The 26,223-nt window shown below is 41.0% G+C and overlaps 1 protein-coding gene and 1 non-coding gene across 4 annotated transcripts in view; one reads left to right on the top strand and one right to left on the bottom strand.

Annotated features, from left to right (window-relative positions):
* Positions 1 to 1,340: 1,340 nt before the first annotated feature.
* Positions 1,341 to 1,443, bottom strand: LOC141569774 (U6 spliceosomal RNA). Its single transcript, XR_012493570.1, has one exon. It is a non-coding gene; the product is annotated as a U6 spliceosomal RNA (small nuclear RNA).
* Positions 1,444 to 3,381: 1,938 nt separating this feature from the next.
* The window catches only part of PHF8 (PHD finger protein 8), a 112,719-nt gene continuing 89,877 nt past the window's right edge, over positions 3,382 to 26,223 (top strand). The window contains exons 1-2 of one of the 3 annotated variants that reach the window (XM_019710846.2): positions 3,382 to 4,103; positions 4,996 to 5,185. In XM_019710846.2, coding sequence (XP_019566405.2) covers positions 5,088 to 5,185 — 98 coding nt within the window. In that variant the 5' untranslated portion in view covers positions 3,382 to 4,103; positions 4,996 to 5,087. The remainder of the gene's footprint in view (positions 4,104 to 4,995; positions 5,186 to 26,223) is intronic. The other 2 variants (XM_019710845.2, XM_019710847.2) reach the window with 2 other exon arrangements.

Below are 26,223 nucleotides of genomic sequence, written 5' to 3'. Positions count from 1 at the left end.
AAGGTTTCCAGGGCAGCCTCGTACTATGGCAGCCAGTTCAGATCATGCACTGATGATGTGAGAGACATGCACATTTCCAGGGCAGCCTCCCATCCACAGCAGTGCCAAGAGCTCTCTGTCAGCAAATCTAACTGCCTCGATTCAGCCCCCTGACAGCTTTGCCTTTCCCATTATCCTATAGCACCCCCACCCCACCTCCCAAGAACACTGGAAAGGAACTTCTAGGGTTAAATGCCACCTCCTGTGGAGCCTGTCCTGACACACCCACTGAACAAGTTTGAATTAATTGTGGTTCCCTTTGTTCCCACACATGTTGCTTAAACCTCTAGGAAGCACTTAGAGTTTGTCCTTTCTCAGCCTTGTTATTGTGTACAGAACCTTGTCTCTCTCATTAGATTGTGCGTATCCTCCTTAAGGACACACACACCGTCTCCTACTCATGTCTGGAGAACCCACCCCACTCCCCACCTGTCCTCCACCCTGCCCATCATAAATGCCTAGGAGGTGTTATTGAGAGGGTGCCCTGAACTGGCCCCACCATAATAGGGCATTTGCACTTTTTATTCCTTCTGCCCTGTTCCGGGCCAGCTGTTATTCAGGTCTCACTCCCGTTACCTTCTCCTAGAGGCCTTCCTTAACTACCCTACCTAAAATAGACTATCTTCCACCCCAATCTTTATCTCATAACTTGTTTTATTTTCCTCATAGAGCTCAGTGCAATCTGAAATTCTCTTATTTGGTTCACTTTATTGTCTCCTTCACTGGAATGTGAATCACAGGAAGGCGGGGAACTTTTGTTTTGTTTACCCTTGAATCCCTAGTGCCTAGAACAGTGCCCAGTATATAATAGGTGCTCAATAAATATGTGAATGAAACTATATTTGTTTACTGACTGCTCCCCCAGTAGAATGTCAGCTTCATGAAGGCCAGGACCTTATCTGTGTTACTGCTACATCCTTAGCACCTAGCACCATGCCTGGTGCATAATAGATGCTCAACAAAGAATTATTGGGTGAGTTACTGTTCCACACACACCTTAACTCAACATAGTCCAAATTGAACTTAGTCTCTTCTTCCCTACCAAACCTTTTCCTCTGTACCCTGGCTCAGTCAATGGCACTACTATCCACTCTGACACCCAACCCAGAAATGAACCCACACTCCTTTAATTCATTCACCCACTATTTTCAATTGGTCCCCAAGCCCTGCCTATTCAACCTCCGAAATATCCCACTTAATCTGATCCTTTTCTACCCCTGCTGCTACTATCTTGACTCAGGCTTCATCTTTTTTTTTCATGAGTAATTGCAACAACCTCTTCCCTCTTGCCTTTTTTTTTTTTTTTTTTTGAAAATTTCAAGAATTTGCCTGTCATCTTTGTGCAGGGGGCACGCTAGTCTTCTGTCTTGCCAATTTTAATGTATGTGCTGCCAAAGTGAGCACCCACCTGCCTCCTTGTGAAGCTAAGAAAGTTTAAGCTGCAGGGCCCATCACTTGCCATATAGCCACATGGTTATGTTTTATTGTTTGTAAAATATATTTAAAGCACAATTGGTTAAAACTGTTGTCCCTTCCCACAGAGTTTCCTTTGTCACATTTTCTCTTGTAATAGGTGGTGTTGGAGCTGCCTCAGACATATTTGAAACCCAGCTAAATGGAAGTTGATTTGGGGGCTACATTTAGTTTGGGTTCAGTGGGACATCTATGTGATCTATATCACTTCTATTTGTAGCTACCATGTTTCCCCGAATATAAGCCCCAGTTAAGATCGTCAGCCAGACACATTTAGTACGTTATGAAGATGTTCCAGAAGATGACATGACTGTATTTGAATAAATGTAGATTGTTGTACATGAAAAAATAAGACATCCCCTGAAAAAATGCCCTAATGTGTCTTTTGGAGCAGAAATTAATATAAGACCCGGTCTTATTTTCCGGGAAACATGGTATTACCCAGGTATAAGAATTGATTCTAGAAATACTCTTACCGTCGACCTGTGAACCTAATTTTGTATTCACAACTCTATATTCTTTTCATAAAGAAGTCCCACCTCATAAACTGTATAAACTTCAGGTTCCACTAAACCTGGATTTTCCTCTAAGACACAAATGTGACTCAGCTGCTCTTGCTCTTTCTTGTCATTGCTTACAGGATAAAATCTAATATTCAAATTCTTTTTGCAAATATGTTCCCATGTGCCTCCATCCATGCATTTGTACATGTTGATCCTTTTATCTACAGTTAGTGAACTTTCATGTATCCTCCTCCCTGAAATGTTCCTTGACAACAGCAGCAGCTGCTGAGGCACTTTCTTAGCCTTATTTTGCAAAAGGTATCTGTGTGATTACTGGACGTTGTATTCCAATTGTTGACTTGCAAGCTTGTCTGATGCACTGGCTGGCAATTTCTCACCGCAAAGTCCTTCTTTCCATCATTGTATCCCCCGGGCCTAAACCACCATCACTTAGGAAACTGGTGTGCAAAACACCCATCTTATTTTTTAAAGTGGTAGAGGACCCTTTAAGAAAATGAGACAGTAAGAGCATTCCTAGAGAATATTCTAAAATGCCTGAGAAAACCAGCGCCATCTTGAAGCAGGTGTGCAAAGTTCCCTTCACTCAACCTCTTCTCCCACCCCCTCAGGCTGGAGTCAGAAAATCCGGGGATATGTGCAGGGAAATCTTTGACCTGTATCTGAACTGAACTGAGGTAGTAGGATCAGATAAGAGTGTTCCGAGGAAGCTGACAGAAGCTTTAAGGAGGAACGAGGGACCAAGGACAGAACGCGGGTGTGGGAGAGGGTGTAAGATTCAACTTCCTGGCTCTAAAATGCCAGTCGTCCCTATGCCCGTGTTCTCCTTTTGGAGATAATAGAGCTTCCCTTACGGGATGAAGAATACGCGACTCAGGGACTCTCTGAAAGAGCTTAGCCCCCAAAAGAGCTCACTGAACGGGAGCCGCAGTGAATACTCCGCCTCTGCCCTGGTCGGAGCCCGTGCCCACCGCCACCTCTTCATTTTGCAGTTTGTAGTCACAGCGTTTCACCTCGTCTCACAGGAGGAGAGGCTGGGAGGAGTGTGTACTAGTGGTGGTGGTGCTGTGGTGCCGGTGGTGGTAGGGCTTAACTCCCTGCTTGCCTGGAGGAGGGGGAAGGGTGGGATGGTTCTGGCCCCACTCAAAATGGAGCCAAGTGACCGCCTCGTCTAAGATGGCGGCTCCCCTTCCTCTGGGATCAAGGTACTCATCGTCCATTGGGCACCTAGAGTAGACGAGCCGGTCCAAAGGTAGCCTAGTCCCGCCCCGCTGTCTCAAGGCGTTGCCCCGCCCTATGACGTCTCGCGGGAGCCGGCAGACCCTCCCTTCCCCGCCTCTGCCGCGGGGCCTTGACTGGGCTAGCCCTCATAAGATGGCGGTCGGGTAGCCTCCTCGATGCAGCTCCGCCACTCTCAATATGGTAGCTGTTTACTCCATATTTCTCCTCCCCTCTCCGCCTCAACTTCCTCGTTGTTTTGAATAAACTTTATTGACTACTCCGAATTGCCTACCACCGCTACCGGGCTTCTCCCGGCGACTTTCCGGGCTGTTTTTCTTCGATCTGGCCGCCGGTTCGTCTCCGTCCTCGTTGGTTTGCTCGCGGCTAGCTCTTGCCGGCTCAGCGACAACGACGCTCGCCCAGTCTCCGGACAACCGCCGGACTAGGCCAGAGCCGCGGTCTCCAGTAGGCCCTAACGGCCGGCCCGGGGCAGAGCTGTAAAGAAAGCTGCCCGGAAGCAGAGCCTGGCGGCTAGGGCCGCACGACCCAGCGGGTGGTCGGAGGGCCGGCAAGCTAGGGTCGTGGCGTTGCCGTGACGATCCCAGAATTCGGCGCGCGCCGCCGGTGGGGCCAGAACTGCCGTCCGAACCTCCGCTGGGGGAGGCGCCGAGCCGCTCCACAGCGAGCCCGGCCGCTGGCGCGTCGGTCGGACTGAGCTCCGCGGGCGGGAGGAATCCCTGCAGCTTTGCGGATGCGGAGATCCCCCTAGGGCCGAGGACCGAAGACATTCTTGTCGGTTTGGGGGCGTGAGGAGGTTCCTGTCAGTTTGGGAAGCGTGAAGAGATTCTCGTAAGTTTCGGGGCTGCGAGACTATTCCTGTCAGTTTCGAGCTGTACGAGGAGATCCCGTTCAGTTTGGGGGGACAGGGGAGCCCTCGTCAGTTTGAGGGGGTAGGGAGGAGATGCCTGCCCGTTTCCGAGCGGAGGGAAGAAAACAAATCCTTCCTCAGTTGCAGGAGTGTAAGGAAATTGTAGTCAGTTTAGGGGTTTTGTAGCGATCCTTTTTAGTTTCAGGGATGCGATGAGAACCCGGTCATGTTTCAAGTAGAGGACGAGCTGATGAGTTTTGCAGTTGAGATTTATTTCAGTTGTTGGGGATGATGAGGCTCCCGCCTGCTCTGGGGTAGAATGATTGGGAGAGTTGAGAGAACACGACGCTAGAACTGTGATTTGAGTTGGGCGCCTCTGCCTTGTTCATGAAGGCACCGAGGTAATTTGCGAGTAATCCGAGCCCACATTTAGGGATCCCTCGTCTCTCTCCAGTTGCTTCTATTTGGGGGGAGAGAAAGGGGCTTTTGCTGAGCTCCCCCAGTCTCATTCTTGAGGCTAGGGCTGGTGTCATAATAGAGAGCGCCCCGAGAAGCAAGGTTTCTAGCAAAGAGAGGGTGCAATGAGGGATTTAAAAAGCTTCCTTAAAGGCGTCAGATATTTCCCTGAAGCCTGGAAAGAAGTTCTCACTGACTCTGGGGGCCAAGGAAGGTGGGGTGGGGGGAAAGCCTCGACGGCAGAGCTTCGTTCTTTATTTGTTAAAGCAATTCTGGAGGCGGGTGGACTTTCTCCGATTGCCCCCTACAGTCGCACCAGCTGTGTTGCATCACGGCCGTGGTAACTCCCCATTTGTGAACTGTGGGTTGGTACCCTGGGGGATCTGATTCACTATAAAAAGTGTTGTTTGTGCCCAGCTTTCATCCAGAAAGGACGCGTGCTGCCGCCTCCCACTCCTCTTAACGCTCTGAGACTGATCCGCGGCAGAGCGCTTCAAGGCCAGGCGAAGATGGCCTCGGTGCCGGTGTATTGCCTCTGCCGGCTGCCTTACGATGTGACCCGCTTCATGATCGAGTGTGACATGTGCCAGGACTGGTTTCACGGCAGGTAAGGAAGGCAGGCCAGGTGGCACAGGGTGCCCTTGCCAGGTGCTCACTTGCTTCTTTCTCAGCTTTGTTTTAGGTTCCCACAGAAACTTTCCCCGCCTTGCTCCCTGAGAATGAACTCCAGCCCACCTCCCCGACCCAGGTTCCTCCATCCCTTCTTGCAGACTAGGGCCTAGCTGACACTGGCTTCTGGTTTCTCCGTATTTTTCTCATTTCCCATATGTATTTTTTCTTTTTCACCCTTCTTTTGATTTTTTTTTTTAATTTAGAAAGTGTCTTCTTTCCAGCCACAAAGTATCATTTTTGTATTCTAGCAATTTTGTTTTGTCTCAGACCCTGGCTTTGGAGAATACTTTGTTATAATTTTGAGATAGTTAAACTATAGCAAAAATGGATTTGAGTTGTTGTTTTGCAGCTTACTATCAGAGTGACCTTGGGCAAGTTGCTGCCTCTCTGAGCCTCATTGTCTTCACCAATAAAATATATCTAACACAGCCTTCCTGATTACTGAAAGCATTTTGCATGCATTCAGTAAATGGAGGCAGAAATGCAGTAGTATTTTATTTCTATAGTGTTTATCTGCAGAACCATCTAACTAACTTGAATTAAGCAGACGAGATATTGGGTAAAACAACAGGAATAAAATCATTAATGAATTCCCTCCGGTTTACCATGTGTGCACATAAGCACCTGTCATCCAGGATTCCAGAGAGGTTAGTGTATGGACTAAAACTGTAATATTATCCCATTATTGGGACTTAAATCCCAGCTATGGAAAGAAAAACATGAGAGGGATTTGTACACTGGAGTACAACGAAACAGTATATGGCACCCTCCTCCTGTTGTATGTTGTTAGATTCTAGAATTTTCAGTTGTCACTGCTCCCTTCCAAAGGAACTGTTCCTGTTATCACACCCAGGACCAAACTAAAGGTGCTGGTGCTGCTAAAATTCTGCTCTTAGCAGAGACTGCCTCATGCAGAACATCCAAATTCATATTCAACTGATTGTTATTGAGTATTCACTGTGTACCAGGTGCAGAATTCTGTTTACTGCTTCATGTTATTTCAGGGGGGACAGACCTAGAGGATGGGGCCTTTTCCTTTCCCCTGGAAATAAGTGGGGATTCAGATGTTTTTCAGGATTCCCGGTATCTTTGCTAGTCAGTCCTCTGCCTAAGATTATTTTGGTGGTTCCCTTATGAATAAAATTCAGTGGTCTTTGTGTGACAGACAAGATCTTTTGTGATCTACTTGTCTCATTTCCCACCATTCCTCTTCCCTTGTTCTTTATGTCCCAGCAAGACTGAACTCTTATAGTTCTGGGAAAATTTTATCCTCCTTTGTGGCTCTTTGTCTTTGCACATGCTATTTCCACTAATCGCCTTCCTTTTACAACTCACAGCATACCTCTGCTGTAAAAGGCCTTCGTTTGGCTTCCCATTGCACTTTGTGTATATCCTTATTGAAAGTTATTATTTCATCATATCATAGTTCAAAATACACCTGTGTCACTTATTAGCCAGAGGGCTACCTGAAGACAGAGATGTCATCTTTTCATTTTTGGTATCCCCAGAACCTAGAGTACACTTTAAAATTAAATTGATTGAAGTAACATTGGTTAATAACGTTACATAAATTTCATCTATACAGCATTATAATTCAATATCTGTATGCTCCATTGTGCGCTCATCATCAAAAGTCTAGTTTCCTTCCGTTACCACGTATTTGATTTTTACCCAATTCGCCCTTCCCGCACCCCCCCTTACATTTTAGAATGAATAAGTGAATGAGTCTTTTTGTAAAAAGCTATTCCTGTGGCCCTTACTTTGGATTGTGTGGGTAGTATGTAGGTTCAAACCTGGAAAGTGAACTCCTACCCACAGTATAGAAACCCTAACTCCACAGTCCAGGAACAGGAAACAGGAACGAATAGCTCCTCAGTGCTTACTTACTACCGTGTTTCCCCGAAAATAAGACATAGCTGGACCATCAGCTCTAATGTCTTTTGGAGCAAAAATTAATATAAGACCCAGTCTTATTTTAATATAAGACTGAGTCTATAATATAATATAATATAATATAATATAATATAATATAATATAATATATAATATCAGACCAGGTCTTATATTAATTTTTGCTCCAAAAGACATTAGAGCTGATGGTCCAGCTATGTCTTATTTTCGGGGAAACACGATATGTGCCAGGCCCCATGATAGGACTTTGCATAAATTTTCTCAATCTACACCCAACCCTGAAAGGTAGATATTTCTTTTTAAAATAATGTTTTAAATTTTTCCTGATTATATAGGTGAGACATGCTCATTGTAGAAAATATGGGAAAAAAATAAGGAAGGAAATAAAAATCACCTATGTGTCTATTCTATCCAGCAGATTAACTCCCATTGTTTGACTTAGAATATAAACATATTTTTACAACATGGGATTGTATTATACATACCATTTTATAACCTGACTTTCATTCCTACTTGACACTATAATGTATTTTACCAGGTTGTTACATATTCATCTAAACCTGATTTCTGATATCCCATCCTATGTATGTGTCCTCAGTTATTCGGTCATTTCCTCTGTGGTTGGCTGCTTACATTAGTTCTACTTTTTTTTCCCCTCTTCTTCTGCCTCCCCCACTCCCACTCCATTCAAGCTGTTGTTTCTCAGTCCAGTTGTGTAGGACACAGCTCCCGGGCCCATGCTGGTATGATCCTTGCGCTCCCCTGGGTGAGGCAGTCGGTTGCCGCTCACCGCAGCACTCGCCGGCCGCCGGCCTCCCATGGTAGCACACGGTAGCCCCAGGCAGCACAGTAGCCCATGGCAGCGCACAGCAGTCCACGGCCGCTCACTCTGGCTGCCGACCACTCACACTGGCTGCCGGCCCCTCACGTTGTCACCAGCCGCTCCTGGCAGTACACAGGAGCCGGCGCCAACCTCAGGCTGCTCACCACAGCCCAGCTCCAGGGAGAGCCGTTGTTTACAGTCTTAGCTGTAGAGGGTGCAGCTCACTGGCCCATGTGGGAATCGAACTGGCGACCTCGGCGTTTGGAGCTCCTGAGCCACTGGGCCAGCCCATTTGTACTTTTTTTATATTATAAGTAATATTGTGATGTGAGGGAAACTAGGGGTTCTGGAAATGTTTTGCATTTTGACATGGGTGCTGATTACAATAAAAAGAACATTGTGGTGAACATCTTTGCACGGTAGAGACTTGACATTTAGAATGAACACCACTGAGGCGTTTAAGAATTCCAAAGTTACAAATATGGAAATGGGTTTATGGGCCAGTCCCTTCCTTAATCACATTTCTGTGGTGAGTCTTGTGTTGCTATGCACACTATGACACAAGTTAACTGCCTTAATTTGTTTCTTCTATGAAAGAGGCAAAGTTTTATCTCTTCTCATGCTTCTCTGCATGGGCTGCCAGGGAACAAGGAGGCCGGCTGGGTGGGTGGCTGCTCTTGCTTACTCAGTACATTGTGTTCTCTCTCTGTCTCTGTCTCTCTCTGTCTCTCTCTCTGTCTCTGTCTCTCTGTCTGTCTCTGTCTCTGTCTGTCTCTGTCACACACACACACACACACACACACACACACACACACACAGTGCTCCTTTTAAGTTTGTGCTTCAGCCCGGTTGAAAATGACTACATGTCGTGGGCTTGCCATGGGTGCTCACAATAGTTAAGCCCACACAAATAGGTGATATAAATCTATTCACATCTCTGATGACTTCCATAGGCAAGGTTTCTTAAAGTCCAGTTAGGGATTAATATTTACAGGTTACTTCCTGGAAAGGTTATAGCAAAGAAAGGTACTTTGCTGGTGAGAATCTGGAATTCATGGAGATTAAGTTAAACTTCTTTCTGAGTCTAGATTTGAATTTAGAATTATCTGGCTCCAGAGCCTAGGTTCCCAAAAGTGGGAAAAATATGGTATAGCTCCATTCCTTCTACTGTAAAGGGCTGGGATTTGCAAAATACTTTGATTTGTAGCGCAGTGTTCTCAAACTTTAGCGTGCTTCAGTATCACTTGGAAAAACCTATTAAAAGACAAGATAGATAGACTCCACCTGCAGGGTTTCTGATACAGTGGGTGAGAGGGGACCACCTTCAGAACCACTGATTTAAAGCATTATTCTGTCTCCACTCCTTCCCTGTCAGTGGAGTGTGACAGCTTCTGATGTTGGGGAATTAGCGGGCTAACATATCAATTACTGTACAGAGTTCTCAACGTATACTTCATTAACTGGGAATATGTTAAAAATGCAAACTCTTGGGCTGGGACACAGCAGTCTATTTTAACAAGATTCTGATGCACTCTAACTTTTGAGAATCATTGTTCTACACTGGAGTTGAAAGTTCGTTGACAAGCATTTATTGATGTCTGGCAAAACCTAACCCCTGTACAGTTCTCCTGTCTATAAAGGAAGTATTGGTTGGCACATCCCCAAGGGAGTAGCTGTGGCCCAAGGGGGTAGCTGTGGAATGGACTGTAAACACTGAAGGAAATGGTACTGGCTACACATCTAGGTTCAATTCTGACTTTGTTAACATTTTAGCAAACGAAGTATTTAATTTCTGTGAAACCTCAGTTTTCCCTAGAGTGGTTGTGAGGATTTAAATACAATGATAATGGCCCTTGTGCATTGAGCACCAGCTAAGGCGCTGAGCAGTATGCTAAACATTTCACCAAACTATTTAATCTTTTGTAGGAGTTTTAAAATTAGGAATTCAATTTATTTACTAGTTATGGACTGTTCAAATTATTTATTTTATTAAGTATGTTGTGGTAGTTTGTACTTTCCAAGGAATTTATTCATTTCATCTAACTTGTCAAATTTAAATGTATAGAATTGTTTAAGTATTCCCTTATTATTATGCTTTCAATATCTGCAGGCTGGGTGTCTTCTTTCTTTTTTTCTTTGTCAGGCTTGCTAGAGATTTGTCATTTTTATTGATCTTTTCAAAGAACAAGTGTTTTGTCTCATTAATTTTTTCCTATCATCTTTCTGTTTCAATTTCATTGATTTCTGCACTTTATTTCCTTCATTCTGCTTGCTTTGAGTTTATTTTGCTCCTCTTTACCTAATTTCTGAAGGTGGAAGCTTAGGTTATTGATTTGAGGCTATTCCTGTTTTCTAATATAATCGTTTAGTGCTGCTATTAGCTCCCCTCTTAGTACTGATTTAGCTGTGTCTCACAACTTTTGATGTGTTTTTCTTTTCACATACTTCAATGTAAGTTTTAATTTCCTTAGAAGCTTCATGTTTAACCTATGAATTATATAGAAATGTGTTGTTTAATTTCCAAGTGTTTGTAGGTTTTCCTGTTACTATTTTGTTATTGGTTTATGGTTTGGTTCCATACTGGTCAGAGAATATACACTGTATGTTTTCAGTTCCTTTATATTTGTTAAGGTTTGTATTATGGCCCAGAATATGGTCTGTCTTGGTAAATGTTCCATAGTCACTCAAAAAAGAATGTATATCCTGCTGTTGGGTGGATTTTTCTATAAATGTCGATTTACTCCTGTTGGTTGATAGTGTTGCTGATTCTTCTCTGTCCTTGCTGATTTTCTATCTAGTTGTTAGTGACTTGTTGAGAAGGAGGTGTTGAAGTATCCGGCTGTAATTGTTGATTTGCCTATTTTCCCCTTCAATTCTATCATTTGTTGCTTTACATTTTGCATCTGTTGTTTGATGCATACGAGTATGCATTTAGGATTGCTATGTCTTAGTGGATTGATCCTTTTATTATTATGTAATGCCCTCTGTCTTTGGTAATTTTCTTTGCATGGAAGTCTTTTTTTATGTAAAATTAAAATAGCCATTACTATAGCCACTCCTGCTTTTTCTTTTTCTTTTTCTTTTTAAGGTTGCATGGCACATCCTTTTCTACTCCTTTACTTTGAGTTTACATCATTATATATGAAGTGAATTTCTTGTAGACAGCATATAGTTCAGTATTATTTTTATCCACTCTGCCAATCTCTTTTAATTGGTATATTTAGACCATATATACAACATACAATTATTGATATGTTAGGGCTTAAGTCTGTCATTTTCTTTTTTGTTTTCTGTTTATTCCTTCTGTTCTTTCTCTATTTTCTTTCTCTTGCCTTCCTGTGGGTTGCTTATACCTTTTCTAGAATTCCATTTTGATGTATCTACAGTAGTCCCTCCTTATCTGCGGCTTCGTTTTCCGCGGTTTCAGTTACCAATGGTCTGAAAATATTAAATGGAAGATTCCAGAAAGAAACAGTTCATAAATTTTAAATTGCATCGTTCTGACTAGCATGATGAAGTCTCACACCATCCCCCTCCATCCCTCCCGGGATCTGAATCATCCCTTTGTCCCTCGTATCCATGCCGCACATGCTACCTGCCATTTAGTAGTAGCCGTCGTCTCGATTATCAGATCGGCTCTCAGGGTATTGCAGTTTGTGTTCAAGTAACCCTGATTTTACTTAATAATGGCCCCAAAGAACAAGAATAGTGATGCTGGCAATTCGAATATGCCAAAGAGAAGCTGTAAAGTGCTCCCTTTAAGTGAGAAGTTTAGAATTCTCAATAAGGAAAGAAAAAAAAATCATATGCTGAGGTTGCTAAGATCTATGGTAAGAATAAATCTTCTATCCGTGAAATTGTGAAGAAGGGAAAAGAAATGTGTGCGAGTTTTGCTGTCACACTTCAAACTGCAAAAGTTATGGTCGCAGTGTGTGATAAGTGCTTAGTTAAGATGGAAATGGTATTAAATTTGTGGGTGGAAGACATGAACAGAAAACGTGTTCCAGTTGACTGCAACGTGTTATGCCAGAAAACGTTGAATGATAAAAATGACTTCAGCAAGGGATTCCCCTGAAACAAGTGGCGCCAAGCCATTTACTGCAAGTAAGGGATGGTTACACAGATTCAAGAATAGGCTTGGACTGAAAAATATAAAAATTACTGGAGAGGCTGCATCTGCCAATGAAGAAGCTGCTGCCACATTTCTGGAAGAGTTCAAGTTGATTAGTGTTTGATAGTACTCGTGGTTTTAGGCAACCACTGGGGATTTTGGAGTGTATCCTGGCAGGTAAGGGAGGACTACTGTATAGTGTTTTTGAGTGTATCTCTTTGTATAGCCTTTTTGGTACAAAAAGCTTAATTTTTTACTTGATCAAGGTTATTAACATAATACAGACGTATTTTGGAGATGTTGCAGATTCAGTTCTAGACCACCTCAATAAGGCAAGTACAATAAAGTGAGTCATACTGTTTTTACTGGTGGAGGGTCTTGCCTTCAATTTGTAAAAAATGCAACATCTGTGAAGGGCAATAAAGCAAAGTGCAATAAAATGCGTACGGTATGCCTGTACATACACAACTTAGCACAATCAACTATATTGACATTTTACCAGTTTGAGTGAAGAGTACTTACTTCACTTTAAATTCCTTTATGTTCCCCTGTTTATAATATAATTAAATATATCCTCTCCATACATTGAAAACCACATGAGACAGTGTTAACATTTTTGCTTCAACTGTCAAGCAGGATTTAGAAAACTAAAGAGGAGAAGGAAAGTATACTGTGTTTATCCATAATTTTAATCTTTCCTTTGTTCTCTCTTTTATCTTAGTTTTTATCACTTCCTTTCTGTTCAGAGAGCTTCCTTTAGCCACTCTTCTGGGATAGGTCTGTTGGAAACACATACTCTTAGTTTTCCTTCATACGAGAATGTCTTGATTTCCTGAAGGATCTTTTTGTTGATATCGAATTCTAAGTTAGTTCTTTTCTTTCAGCACTAAAAACTATTGTGCTACTTCGTTTTGGCCTCTGTGGTTTCTTTTTTTTTTTTAATTTTTTTTTATTGGGGAACAGTGTGTTTCTCTGGGGCCCATCAGCTCCAGGTCGTTGTCTTTCAATCTAGTTGTGGAGGGCGCAGCTCAGCTCCAAGTCCAGTCACTGTTTTCAATCTTATTTGCAGGGGGTGCACCCCACCATCCCATGCGGGAATCGAACCAGCAGCCTTGCTGTTAAGAGCTCACTCTCCTACCAGCTGAACCATCTGGCCAGCCTGTGGTTTCTGATCAGAGATCCTCTGTCATTCGAATTGGTGTTCTCCTTTATGTAATTTGTCATTTCTCGCTCACTGCTTTCAACAGTTTTCCATTGTCTTTTGTGTTCAGGAGTTTGATTATTCTATTTCTCAGTGTGGATTTCTTTGGGGTTGTCTTTTGTTTTAGTCTTATAGGTTGTTGAAGCTCTATTTATTTTTTTCAATCTATATTCTTTTTTCTTTTTATTGAGATATAATTAACATACAACACTATATAAGTTCAAGCTGTATAGTATAGTGACTCAACTTACATATATTATGAAATGATTACCACAATACGTTTAGTTAATTTAACATCTATCACTTCATATAGATATGAAAAAATAGATAAAACCTTTTTGTTTTTGTGATGAGAACTTTTAGGATTTACTCTCTTAGCAACTTTCAAATATATCGTAGAACAGTGTTAACTAACTATAGTCATCATATTGTACATTACGTGTTGTGGGGACAGAGTCAGGAGTGCAGTATTCCAGGCTCTCGGCCTCACATGGGAAGGTGCTGGCTCAGGTAGTAAATGGCCATCAACTGTGATTGGATGGCCATCAGCTGTGGCTAGTTGGCCGTCAGCTGTAACCAGTGAGCCATTGGCCACTAATATAACTGCTGTGGCTACGCTAGCAAGAAAATGGAGGCTAGCAAGAAGATGGTGGCTGAGCCTGCAAGCGGCGCAGTGAGGGTTGCGAACAGTGTGGCTCCTGCTTTCTGTGTCTCCAACCCAGCCGCCAGTGAGACTATAGTGGTGTGATTCCCCCATCTATGGCTCCGTGGGTGTTCCTTTTTGGCCTCACCATGTCCTGCGTTCTTATGTGGGGAGCTGGAGCTGAGACCCCACAGGCCGCCCCACGTGACACAATTACTTATTTGTCTTACAACAGGAAATTTCTACCTTTGATCACTTTCATCCAATTACCCCCACCCACCTCTGGTAACTACAAATCTGATCACTTTCGCTGTGAGTTTGAGGGTTTTTTTTTAAGATTCTACATGTAAGTGAGATCATATACTATTTGTTTTTCTCTGTCTGACTTATTTCACTCAGCATAATGCCCTCAAGGTCCGTCCATGTTGTCGCTAATGGAAGGATTTCCTTCTTTAGTTTATGGGTGAATAGTATTTCATGGTGGTGTTTGTGTGTGTGTGTGAAATTTTCTTTATCCATTTATCTTTTGATGGACAGTTAGGTTGTTTCCATGACTTGGTTTTTTGTAGCTAATGCTGCAGTGAACATGGACAGATATCTCTTTGACATAGTGATTTTGTTTACTTCAGATATACACCCAGAAGTGGAATTGCTGGATCTATGGTAGTTTTTAATGTTTGGAGGAACTGTTTTCCATAGTGGCTGTACCAATTTACAATCCCACCAACAGTGCAGGAGGGTTCTCTTTTCTCCATGTCCTCACCAGCCCGTGTTATCTCTTGTCTTTTTGATGACAGCCATTCTAACAGGATTGAAATGATATCTTACTTTGGTTTTGATTTGCATTTCCCTGATGATTAGTGATGTTGAGCACTTTTTCATGTACCTGTTGACCATTTGTATGTCTTTGTAAAAATGTCTGCTCAGTTCCTCTGCCAATTTTTTTAAGTTTTTTTATTTTATTTTATAGGGGAATATTGGGGAACAGTGTGTTTCTCCAGGGCCCATTAGCTCCCAGTTGTAGTCCTTCAATCTAGTTGTGGAGGACGCAGCTCAGCTCGAAGTCCAGTCGCCGTTTTCAATGTTAAATTGCAGGGACACAGCCCACCCTCCCATGCGGGAATTGAGAACTCGCGCTCTTACCAACTGAGCCATCCGGTAGCTCAGTGGCAGCTCAGCTCAAGGTGCCATGTTCAATCTTTAGTAGCAGGGGGCGCTGCCCACCATCCCTTGGAGTTGAGGAATTGAACTGGCAACCTTGTGGTTGAGAGCTCACTGGCCCATGTGGGAATCGAACCGGCAGCCTTCGGAGTTAGGAGCATGGAGCTCGAACCGCCTGAGCCACTGGGCCGGTCCTCAAACTAAATTTTTTATTTATTTATTTTTTATTTTGTTACTTGTGCTTTAAGGTGTCATATTAAAAAAATTCATTGCCAAGACCCATGTCAAGGAATTTTTTCCTGTTTACTTCTAGGAGTTTCATGGTTTCAGGTCTTACATTTAAGTCTTTAATCCATTTCGAGTTAATTTTTGGTATAAGTTAGGGGTCTAGTTTCATTCTTTTACATGTGAATATTCAATTTCCCAACATCGTTTATTGAAAAGATTGTCTTTTTTCCATTGAGTATTCTTGGCTGCTTTGTCAAATATTAGTTTACCATGTGTGCATGGGTTTATTTTTGGGCTTACAGTTCCATTGGTTTATGTGTCTGTTTTTATGTCAGTACCATACTGTTTTGAGTACAATAGCCTTTAATGTAGTTTGAAATCATGAAGTGTGATGCTTCACGCTTTGTTCTTCTTCCTCAGGATTGCTTTGGCTATTGTATGGTGCCAGGTGGGTACTAGACTAAACGGGGGGATCACTGCATAAATAACATAAATGTCTACAATGCTGTACACCTGAAGCTAATATAAAATAATATTGAATGTCAACTGTAACTGAAAAAAAAAATTGTAAGATTTTTTTTCTATTTCTCTGAAAATTGCAAATGGAATTTTGATAAGGATTAAATTGCATCTGTAGATGGCTTTGGGTAGTATGGACATTTTGTTTAACAATATTATTTCTTCCAATGCATGAACATGAGATATCTTCCCATTTCTTTGTGTCTTCTTAAATTTCTTTCATTGATGTCTTGTAATTTTCAGTGTACAGATCTTTTATCTCCTTGGTTAAATTCCTTCCTAACTATTTCATAGTTTTTGGAATTCCTTTCTTTACTTTTTCAGATAATTTGTTGTTAGTGTGTAGACATGCTACTGAGTTTTGTATGTTAATTTTTAAATTAAATTTTCCGGTGTGGCATTGGTTAATAACATTACATAAGTTTCAAATGTACAATTCTGTAATAATCTGTATATTGTATCATGTGCTCACCACCCAAAGTGTAGTCCCCTTGCGTCACCATACATTTGACCCCCTGTATCCTCTTCAACGGCCCTCTATCCCCATTCCCCTCCTGTAAACACCATACCGTTGTCTGTGTCTATCAGTTTGTTTTGTATGTTCATTGGTTGCTTTTTGTTTTATATCCCACATATGAGTGAAATCATGGTTCTTGTCCTTTTCCATCTAACTTATTTTGCTTAGCATGATAATCTCAAGGTCCATCCACATTGTCACAAATGGCAGTGTTTCATCTTTTCTTATAGCTGAGTAGTATTCCATTGTATATACTGGGGGTGCCAAAAAAACGTATACAAATGGGCACTTTGGTCAACGTTTCCAATACCATAATACAATGTTGGGAAATTGAATATTCACATGTCAAAGAATGAAACTATACCCCTAACTTATATCCAAAATTAACTTGAAATGGATTAAAGACTTATTTAAGCAGTAGTTCGCCATAATCAGAAGTGTCTGGACGCTGATGGTAACCACTTTGAGCACGTCTTGTAATTGCAGAAGTCAAACGTGACTTGTATTCATCTTTTGTTATCAGCATATATTGAGTATTACAATTTTAATAGTTTTTTTCTTTTCTTAAAATGAATATACATTTTTTTGGCACCCTCTGTACCTACCACATCTTCTTTATCTAATCATACATCAAAGGACAATTAGGTTGTTTCCATGTCTTGATTACTGTGTATAATGCTGCAATGAACATAGGGGTACATATATCTTTTAGAAAAAAATGTTTTCAAAATTTTCAGGTAAGTACCCAGAAGAGGGATTGCTGGGTCATGTGATACCTCTATTCTTGAGGAACCTCCATAGTGTTTTCCATAGTGGCTGTCCTAATTTACATTCCCACTAGCAGTGTTGAGAGTGTTCCTTTTTCTCCACATCCTCTCTAACATATATTATTTCTTGTCTTGTTGATAATAGCCATTCTAACAGGTGGTGTCTCATTGTGGGTTTGATTTGTATTTATTTCCCTTATAGCTAGTGAAATTGAGAGTCTTTTTATATATCTGTTGGCCGTTAGTATGTCTTCTTGGGAAAAGTATCTGTTAGGTCCTCTGCCCATTTTTAAATTGGATTATTTGTCTTTTGGTTGTTGAGTTGTACGAGTTCTTTATATATTTTGGATATTAGCCCTTTATCAGAGGCGTTGTTTGCAGATGTCTTTTCCGATTCGGTTGGTTGCCTCTTTGTTTTGTTGATGGTTTCTTTTGCTGTGCAGGAGCTTTTGAGTTTTATATAGTCCCATTCATTTATTTTAGTTTTTACTTCTTTTGCCTTTGGGGTCAAATTCATAAAATCATCTCTGAACCCAAGGTCCATAAGTTTAGTACCTGTGCTTTCTTCTATCCAATTTATTGTTTCAGGTCTTATATTTGGGTCTTTGATCCATTTTGGGTTATATTTTTGTATATGGCGATAGCAGTCTGGTTTCATTCTTTTTGCATGTGGCTTTCCAATTTTCCCAGCACCATTTATTGAAGAGGCTTTCTTTTTCCCCATTCTATGTTTTTGGCTTCTTTGTCAAAAATTAGCTCCCCATATTCATTTGGGTTTATTTCTCGGGTCTCATCTGTTTCACTGGTCAGTGTATCTATGTTTCTGCCAATACCATATTGTTTGGATTATTGTAACTTTGTAGTATAATTTGAAGTCCGAGAGTCTGGTACCTCTGGCTTTGTTCTTTTTTCTCAGGATTGCTTTGGGTATTCAGGGTCTTTTGTGGTTCCATACAAATTCAATGATTTTTTTTGTTTTGTTTCTTTGAAAAATGCCATTGGTATTTCGATGGGGATTACATTAAATCTGTCTATTGCTTTAGGTAACATAGCCATTTTAACTATAGTGATTCTTCCAATATATAAACACGGAATATCTTTCAATTTCTTTGTGCCTTCTTCAGTTTCTTTCAACAGTGTCTTGTAGTTTTCATTGTATAGGTCTTTCACATTTTTGTTAAGTTTATTCCTAGGTATTTTATTCTTTCTGTTGCAGTTGCAAATGGAATTTTTTTTTCATTTTTCTGATGTTTCCTTGTTAGTATATAGGAACACAATAGAGTTTTGTACATTGATTGTGTATCCTGTAATTTTACTATATTTGTTTATTGTTTCTAATAGTTTTTTGGCAGAGTCTTTATGCTTTTCTGTATGTACAATTATGTCATCTGCAAAATAACAATTTTATTTCTTCATTCCTGATTTAGATGCCTTTTATTTCTTTCTGTTTCCTAATTTGGCTAAAACTTTCAGTACTATGTTGAATAACAGTGGTAAGAGTGGGCATCCTTGTCTTGTTCCTGATCTTAGAGGAAAAGCTTTCAGTTTTTCACCACTGAGTATTATATTAGCTGATGGTTTGTCATACATGACCTATATTGTGGTGAGGTACTTTCGTCCTGTACGCATTTTATTGAATGTTTTAATCACAAATAGATGTTGTATCTCGTCAGATGCTTTTTCTGCATCTATTAATATGATCATATGGTTTTTATCCTTTATTTTGTTAATGTGGTGTACCACATTGAACCATTTGCATATTTTGAACCATTCTTGCACTCCTGGAATTAACCCCATTTGATCATGATGTGTTAATATTATCTCTTTAATGTATTGTTGTATTCGATATGCTAGTATTTTGTTTAGGATTTTTGCTTCTATATTCATCAGAGATATTGGTCTGTAATTGTGTGCTTGTGTGTGTGTGTGTTGTTCTTACCAGGTTTTGGTATGAGGGTAATTAGCCTCTAAAAATGAGTTAGGAAGTATATTTCTTCTTTAATTTTTTGGAAGAGTCTGAGGAGGACAGGTGTTAGATCCTCTTTGAATGTTTGGTAGAATTCACTTAGTGAAGCCATCTGGTCCTGGACTTATACTTTTTGGAGGTTTTTGATGACTGTTTCAATTTCCTTACTGTTGATCAGCCTATTCATATTTTCCAATTCTTCATGATTCAATCTAATAAGATTATATATGTCTAAGAACTTGTCCATTTCTTCTGGGTTATCAAATTTGGTGGCATATAGCCTTTCATAACATTCTTGTATAGTCATTTGTATTTCTGTGGTGGTCATTATAACTTCTTATCTTGCATTTCTGGTTTTGAGTCTTTTCGTTTTTTTTCTTATTGAGCCTACCCAGACATTTGTCAATTTTATTAATCTTTTCAAAGAACCAGCTCTTTGTTGCATTAATTTTTTCTATTCTCTCTTTGTTCTGTATTTCATTTAATTCTGCTCTAATTTTTATTATTTCCTTCCATCTGACTTTAGGATTCATTTGTTCTTTTTCTTCTATTTCTTTAAGGTGAAATGTTAGGTTGTATGTTGGGATTTTCCTTGTTTCTGAAGGTAGGTCTGTAATGCTATAACTTCCCTCTTTATTACCACTTTTGCTGCATCTCCAAAATTTTGATATGTCGTATTGTCATTGTCATTTGTCTGTATGTATCTTTTGATCTTTTATTTATTCTTTGACCCAGTCATTGTTTAGCATGTTGTTTAATCGCCACACATTTGTGGTTTTTCAGCTTTCTTTTTGCAGTTGATTTCCAATTTCAAAGCATTGTGGTAGGAGCATATGCTTGGTATGATTTCAATTTTAAATTTGTTGAGGCTAGTTTTGTGCCTTAACATATGGTCTATCCTTGAGAATGTTCCATGTGTACTCAATATGAATGTAGTCTCGTGTTCTGGGATGAAAAGCTATAAATATTATGTCCATTTGGTCTAATGTGTCATTTAAGGTCAATATTCCTTATTGATTTTCTGTTTGAATGATCTATCCATTGCTGTCAATGGCGTCTTTAGGTCCCTTACTAAAATTGTATTTTTGTCAATTTCTCCCTTAAGTTCTGTTAGTTATTGCTTTATATATTTTGGTGCTTCCACGTTGGTTATATTAATAAATATTATGTGTTATTGACGTATTGTCCCTTTTATCATTATAAAATGTCCATCTTTGTCTCCGTTTTCTTGTTTTATTGAATTTTATTGAAATCTATTTTGTCCAGTAAAGTATGGATATACCTGCTTTTCTCTGAATGCCATTTGCTAGAAGTAGCTTTTCCCACCCCTTCACTTTGAGTCTATGTTTGTCTTTGCAGCTAAGGTATGTCTCCTGAAGGCAGCATATAAATTGGGTTTTGTTTTGTTTTTTAAAGATTTTATCGGGGAAGGGGAACAGGACTTTATTGAGGAACAGTGTGTACTTCCGGGACTTTTCAAAATCAAGTTGTTGTCCTTTCAATCTTAGTTGTGGAGGATGCAGCTCAGCTCCAGGTCCAGTCACCGTTGTTAGTTGCAGGGGGCACAGCCCACCATCCCTTGCGGGCAGTAACCGGCAACCTTATGGTTGAGAGGACGGGCTCCAACCAACTGAGCCATCCGGCAGCTCAGCTCAAGGTGCCATGTTCAATCTTAATTTCAGGGGGGCGCAGCCCACCATCTCTTGCGGGAGTCGAACCGGCAACCTTGTGGTTAAGAGCACGTGCCCCAACCAACTGAGCCATCTGGCGACCCAGTAGCTCAGCAGCAGCTCATTGACTTCAATCTAGTTGTGCAATCTAGTTGTGGAGGGCGCAGCTCGCTGGCCCATGTGGGAATCGTACCGGCAGCCCCTTTGTCCAGAGCTTGTGCTCTAACCAACTGAGCCACCCGTCTACCCCAGAATTCTTTCTTTGTCGTTAATTTTTCCCAGCTTTAATATAATGTGCCTTTTGAAGGCCTTTTTGGATTGAGATTAGATGTTCTGTTAGCTTCTTGGATTCGAGGATCCAGTTCTTTTTATAGGTTTGGGAAGTTCTCGTTGATATTTTATTTAAATGGGCTCTCTGTTCCCTTCTCCTTTTAGTATACCCATTATTGTTATGTTGTTCTTTCTAATGGAGTCAGAATGTTCTTGTAGAGTTCTTTTATTTATTTATTTATTTATTTATTTATTTATTTATTTATTTAATTTTTACTCTTGATTCTCTCTCTTCTTCCACCTGGGTCATTTCTGGAGTTCCATCTTCAATATCAAAATTCTTTCCTCCATCTGGTCTACTCTGTTTCCTAAACTCACTAATTCTTCATCTCATTTGAGTTCTTCAGCTCTGGAATTTCTGTTTCATTCTTTTTTATAGTTGCAATCTCTTTGGTGAAGTACTTCTTTCATTCAGTGATTTTATTTCTGAGCTTGCTGAATTGCTTTTCTGAGTTTTCTTGTATCTTGTCGATTTTTTCAGACCTGCAATCTTGAATTTTCTGTCATTTAAATCACAGTCTTCTATGCCTTTAAGTTTATTTTCTGGAGATTTTTCAGTTTCTTTCTGAATTCCTTTGTTCCCTGGTTATTCATTCTTCTTGATGGATCATTTCTCTTTTTGAGCATTTGTGGGAATGATTTTTTTTTTTTTTTTTCAGTATTTGACTGTTAACTGTTTAGCAGGTTGATAAGTAGAGTTTTTCTTTTGTTTTCCAGTAGGTGGTGCTGACGCGAAAGTTTTTTGTTTTCTTTTACCTGCACTACTGGGTCTTTCCAGATCTCTGTGGGGCAGTGTCCCGAGCCCTGTATTCCCTGAGGAAGTGGCCATCCTCTTTACACCAGGGTTGCCTTGGTCTCCTGGTACCACCCCTGTGACGGGATGTGGTAGCGATGGGTCTTCTGGCCGATGTGTTCTCGGCACAGCCTTCCTGCAGCCAGAAGCTGTCAGCAGCACTGCTGGGATGGTGGGGGAGGAGTGGGTGGGAGTAGGTGGGTTCCTGTGTCTGCTGCTCTGTACCTTCCAGTGGGTTCAGCTGCACTGGTCTGGAAAATGGACCACTTATGCTGGAAAGTTTTTTCTGGCTTTTTGCGATTTGCTAAGTGAGGATTTTACTACTGGGTGGTCCACAAGGGGATGGGGGAGGGGCGTGCTGGCACGACTGCGGCTTTCTTTGTCCTGTGGTAGTGATTTCTGTGCTAGATGCCCTTTGCACCACTTCCCTGCCTCTGACCCTGGGCTCAGCCTCAATGTGTACAGGCCATCCAGGCCCAATTGTCGCCTCTGCCCCTCTGGTCTGATCTGCCCAGTGGGGGCTGAACCCCGACCCTTCCCTGCTATCACATTCACTGGGACCACTGCCAGTGAGTGCCAGGCTGCTTCTGTGGCTCTCGTCTCTGTCCTTCCCCCATCCTGTCTCTCCTGATCACTCCCATATGCCCACCTTCAGATGTCTTTGTGAGCAGATCCCTCAGACGTGTTTGTGTGTTGAGCAGGGAATCCTGTGTTGAATTACAGCTGGTAGCTTCAAGGGGAGAGACCTGGAGTCCTCTCATGCTGTGTGCCACCGACATCACTGTGTTCATTTCATATCCTGCAACATTGCTGAATTCATTGATTCAATCTAACAGTTTATTGGTGGAATCTTTAGGATTTTCTCTATATAAAATCATGTCAAGTGCAAATAGAGACAATTTTACTTCTTCCTTTCCAATTCTTAGGCCTTTATTTCTTTTTCTTGCCTGATTGCTCTGGCTGGGATATCGAGTACTAAGTTGAATAGGAGTAGTAAGAGTGGGAACCCATGTCTTGCTCCTGATCTTAGAGGAAAAGCTTTCAACCTTCCACCATTGAGCATAATGTTAGGTATGTGTTTGTCATGTATGGCCTTTAATGTGTTGAGGTGCATTCCTTCTATACCCCATTTTTGAGAGCTTTGATCATGAATGGATGTTGAATTTTGTCAAATGCTTTCTCTGCATCTTTTGAGATGATCAGATGATTTTTCTATCATTCTATTAACGTGATGTATCACCTTTATTGATTTGCTTATGTCAAATCATCCTTGTATTCCAAGGATAAATCCCAGTTGATCATGGTAAACGTACCTTTTAATGTGCAGCTGAATCCAGTTTGCTAGTATTTTATTGAGGACTTTTGCATCTATATTCATCAGGGATATTGGCCTGTAGTTTTCTTTTCTTGTAATGTACTTATCTAGCTTTTTTTTTTTAATCAGGGCAATGCTGGCCTCATAAAATGAGTTTGTGAGTGTTCCCTCCTCTTTTATTATTTTATTTTTATTATTTTTTATTTTATTGAGGAAGGGGAACAGGACTTTATTGAGGAACAGCGTGCACTTCCAGGACTTTTTTCCAAGTCAAGTTGTTGTCCTTTCAATCTTAGTTGTGGAGGGCGCAGCTCAGCTCCAGGTCTAGTTGCTGTTGCTAGTTGCAGGGGGCACAGCCCACCATCCCTTGCGGGAGTCCAACTGGCAACCTTGTGGTTGAGAGGATGCGCTCCAACCAACTGAGCCATCCCGGAGCTCAGCAGCAGCTCAGCTCAAGGTGCCGTGTTCAATCTTAGTTGCAGGGGGCACAGCCCACCATCCCTTGCAGGAGTCGAACTGGCAACCTTGTGGTTGAGAGGATGCGCTCCAACCAACTGAGCCATCCCGGAGCTCAGCAGCAGCTCAGCTCAAGGTGCCGTGTTCAATCTTAGTTGCAGGGCACGGAGCCCACCATCCCTTGCGGGGACTCGAGGATTTGAACTGTCAACCTTGTGGTTGAGAGCCCACTTGGCCCATGTGGGAATTGAACCGGCAGCCTTCAGAGTTAGGAGCACGGAGCTCCAAACACCTTGCCACCGGGCCGGCCCTCTTTTATTTTTTTGAGAAATTAGAGAAGAACTGGTGTTAATTCTTCTTTAAATATTTGGCAAAATTCACTAGTGAAGCCATCTGGTCCTGGGATTTTCTTCATTTGGAGGTCTTTTATTACTGATTCAATCTCTTTACTAATAATTGGTGTGTACAGAATTTTTTTTTCTTCTTGATTCAGGCTTGGTAGTTTGTATGTTTCTAAGAATTTATCCATTTCTTCTAGGTTGTTCAGTTGTTGGTGGATAGTTGTTCATAGTTCAGTCTATTTTTTTCTATTTAGGTTGGGTAATTTTTATTGTTCTATCTTCAAGTTTATTTTTTTCCTGTTGTCTCCATTCTGCTGTTGAGCCCATTAAATTATGGTTTTTAGTTCTAAAAGTACCATTGGTTCTTTTCTGTATCTTCTATTCCTTTGTGGAGACTGTCTTTTTGCTGACATTTTCGATTTATTCATTTGTTTCAGGCATGTTTGTAATTGTTCATCGACACATTTTTTATGATCATTCCTTTAAATTATTGTCAGATAATTTCAACATCTGTGTCATCTTACTATTGAGACTATTGATTTTCTTTGCTCATTCAAGTTGTGATTTTCCATGTTCTTGATACGACGAGCGATTATTTATATCCTAAATATTTCAGGTATTATGAGATTCTGGATATTACATCTTCTGTTCTTGTAGGTCTCTTCAGACACTGCACTTCAATGGCAGGAGAAGGGGGTTCCACGTCATTACTGCCAGGTGGGAGTGGAAGTCCAGGTTCCCCACGGTCACTACCTCACGTCCTGTTGTCCCTAGTCAGGTTGCCTTGTTCTCTCCAAATATCAGAGTTGTCTTGCCTTTTATATATATACATGTAATGTCCAAGACTTTTAGCTGTACTTTAGTGGGAAGAGTGGAGAGAAGTGAGTCTATTCCATATTGTTCCAGAATCATGTGACCAATTGATTGTTACAATAGCTCTTTGGCGCTATTATTTTCTCTCATGAGATTAAATAACTTGCCCAAAGCTACATAGCCAGTTAGTTGCTTGAAAATGAGTCAAACCTTGGTCTCTTGGACTCTTACTATAAGAGCCAATATTATAGATAGTATAAAGCACTATTCAGGTTAAGCTATTTTCAAGACGTTGTGGGAGATAGAGAAAATCAGGCCTGTAAACTCACATGCAATTCACATTTTTGTTCCAAGTGAAATCAGGCTGAAGTGAACACCATTTTTTTCTGAAACTGCAGAAGGCTAACCCACAGCTTTAAGAGTGCGTGGAAAAGGGAAGAGAAGTCCCACCATTAATATTCAGGGTTTACTAGATATAATGTATGGACTGCAGAACCCCTGCCCTGGAGGTCTTGTAGGCTGTAGAGTTAGAAGGATCAGAGGACAGCCTGCTCTGTCAAGGCTCTTGGGAATGTCTCTTGGAGTGACATAATTTTTAAATAAATTTTTATCTTTAAATAATTATAGATTCACATGAAGTTGCAAAAAAAAAAAAAAAATGTATGGGGTGTGCCTGTATATCCTTACCCAGTTTTCCTCATATCTAATGTAACTATAGTACAGTATCAAAACCAGGAAACTGACATTGGTGCAATCCACCATCTTATTTCATTTTTACCAGTTTTATATGTACTCATTTGTGTGTATGTGTATTGAGTTCTACACAGTTTTATCACATTTGTAGATTTGTGTAGCCATGATGATCAAAATACAGAACTGTTCCTTTATTACTGGGGTAGCATACTTTTTGCCTCAGCCCCCCTGGAAGGAGTTTGGAATGGCGAACATGTATGGGCAGTCAGTGTCTCCAAAAGGAATGTCCTGAAAATTTAGGATATAGTGGAGGGTCTGATCGGCATGATGCCTGGGACTGACTTATGGGAGCTAAATGAGAATCTGCTTTGGAAACAGAGGCATATTGGAGGAAGAATGGCTTGGGAGTCAGAGTAACCTGACGTGGAATCCCAGCTCTTCCATTTACTAGCTCTATTGCTTTGGGCTGGTCATTTCACATCTCTAAGCTTCTGCTTTCTCAGCTTTAAAACAAACAAACAAAATCCATGTTTCATATGGTTGTGAAGATTAGTAAGAGAATGTCTGTAGAACATCTAGCACAGTCCCTGACACATAGTAGCAACTAAGTTTTGGCTATCACCTAGAACATTCATGCAGTAAATATTTATTGAATATTTATTGTTTGCCAAGGAGTGGGCTAAGAACTGATGAAGATGAAGACACAGGTTGTCTAG

This window comes from Rhinolophus sinicus, chromosome X, assembly GCF_036562045.2.
Source record: "Rhinolophus sinicus isolate RSC01 chromosome X, ASM3656204v1, whole genome shotgun sequence".
Taxonomy (NCBI): Eukaryota; Metazoa; Chordata; class Mammalia; order Chiroptera; family Rhinolophidae; genus Rhinolophus; species Rhinolophus sinicus.
The sequence above is the reverse complement of the archived record's forward strand: the minus strand, read 5'-3'. Positions and strand labels throughout refer to the sequence as shown.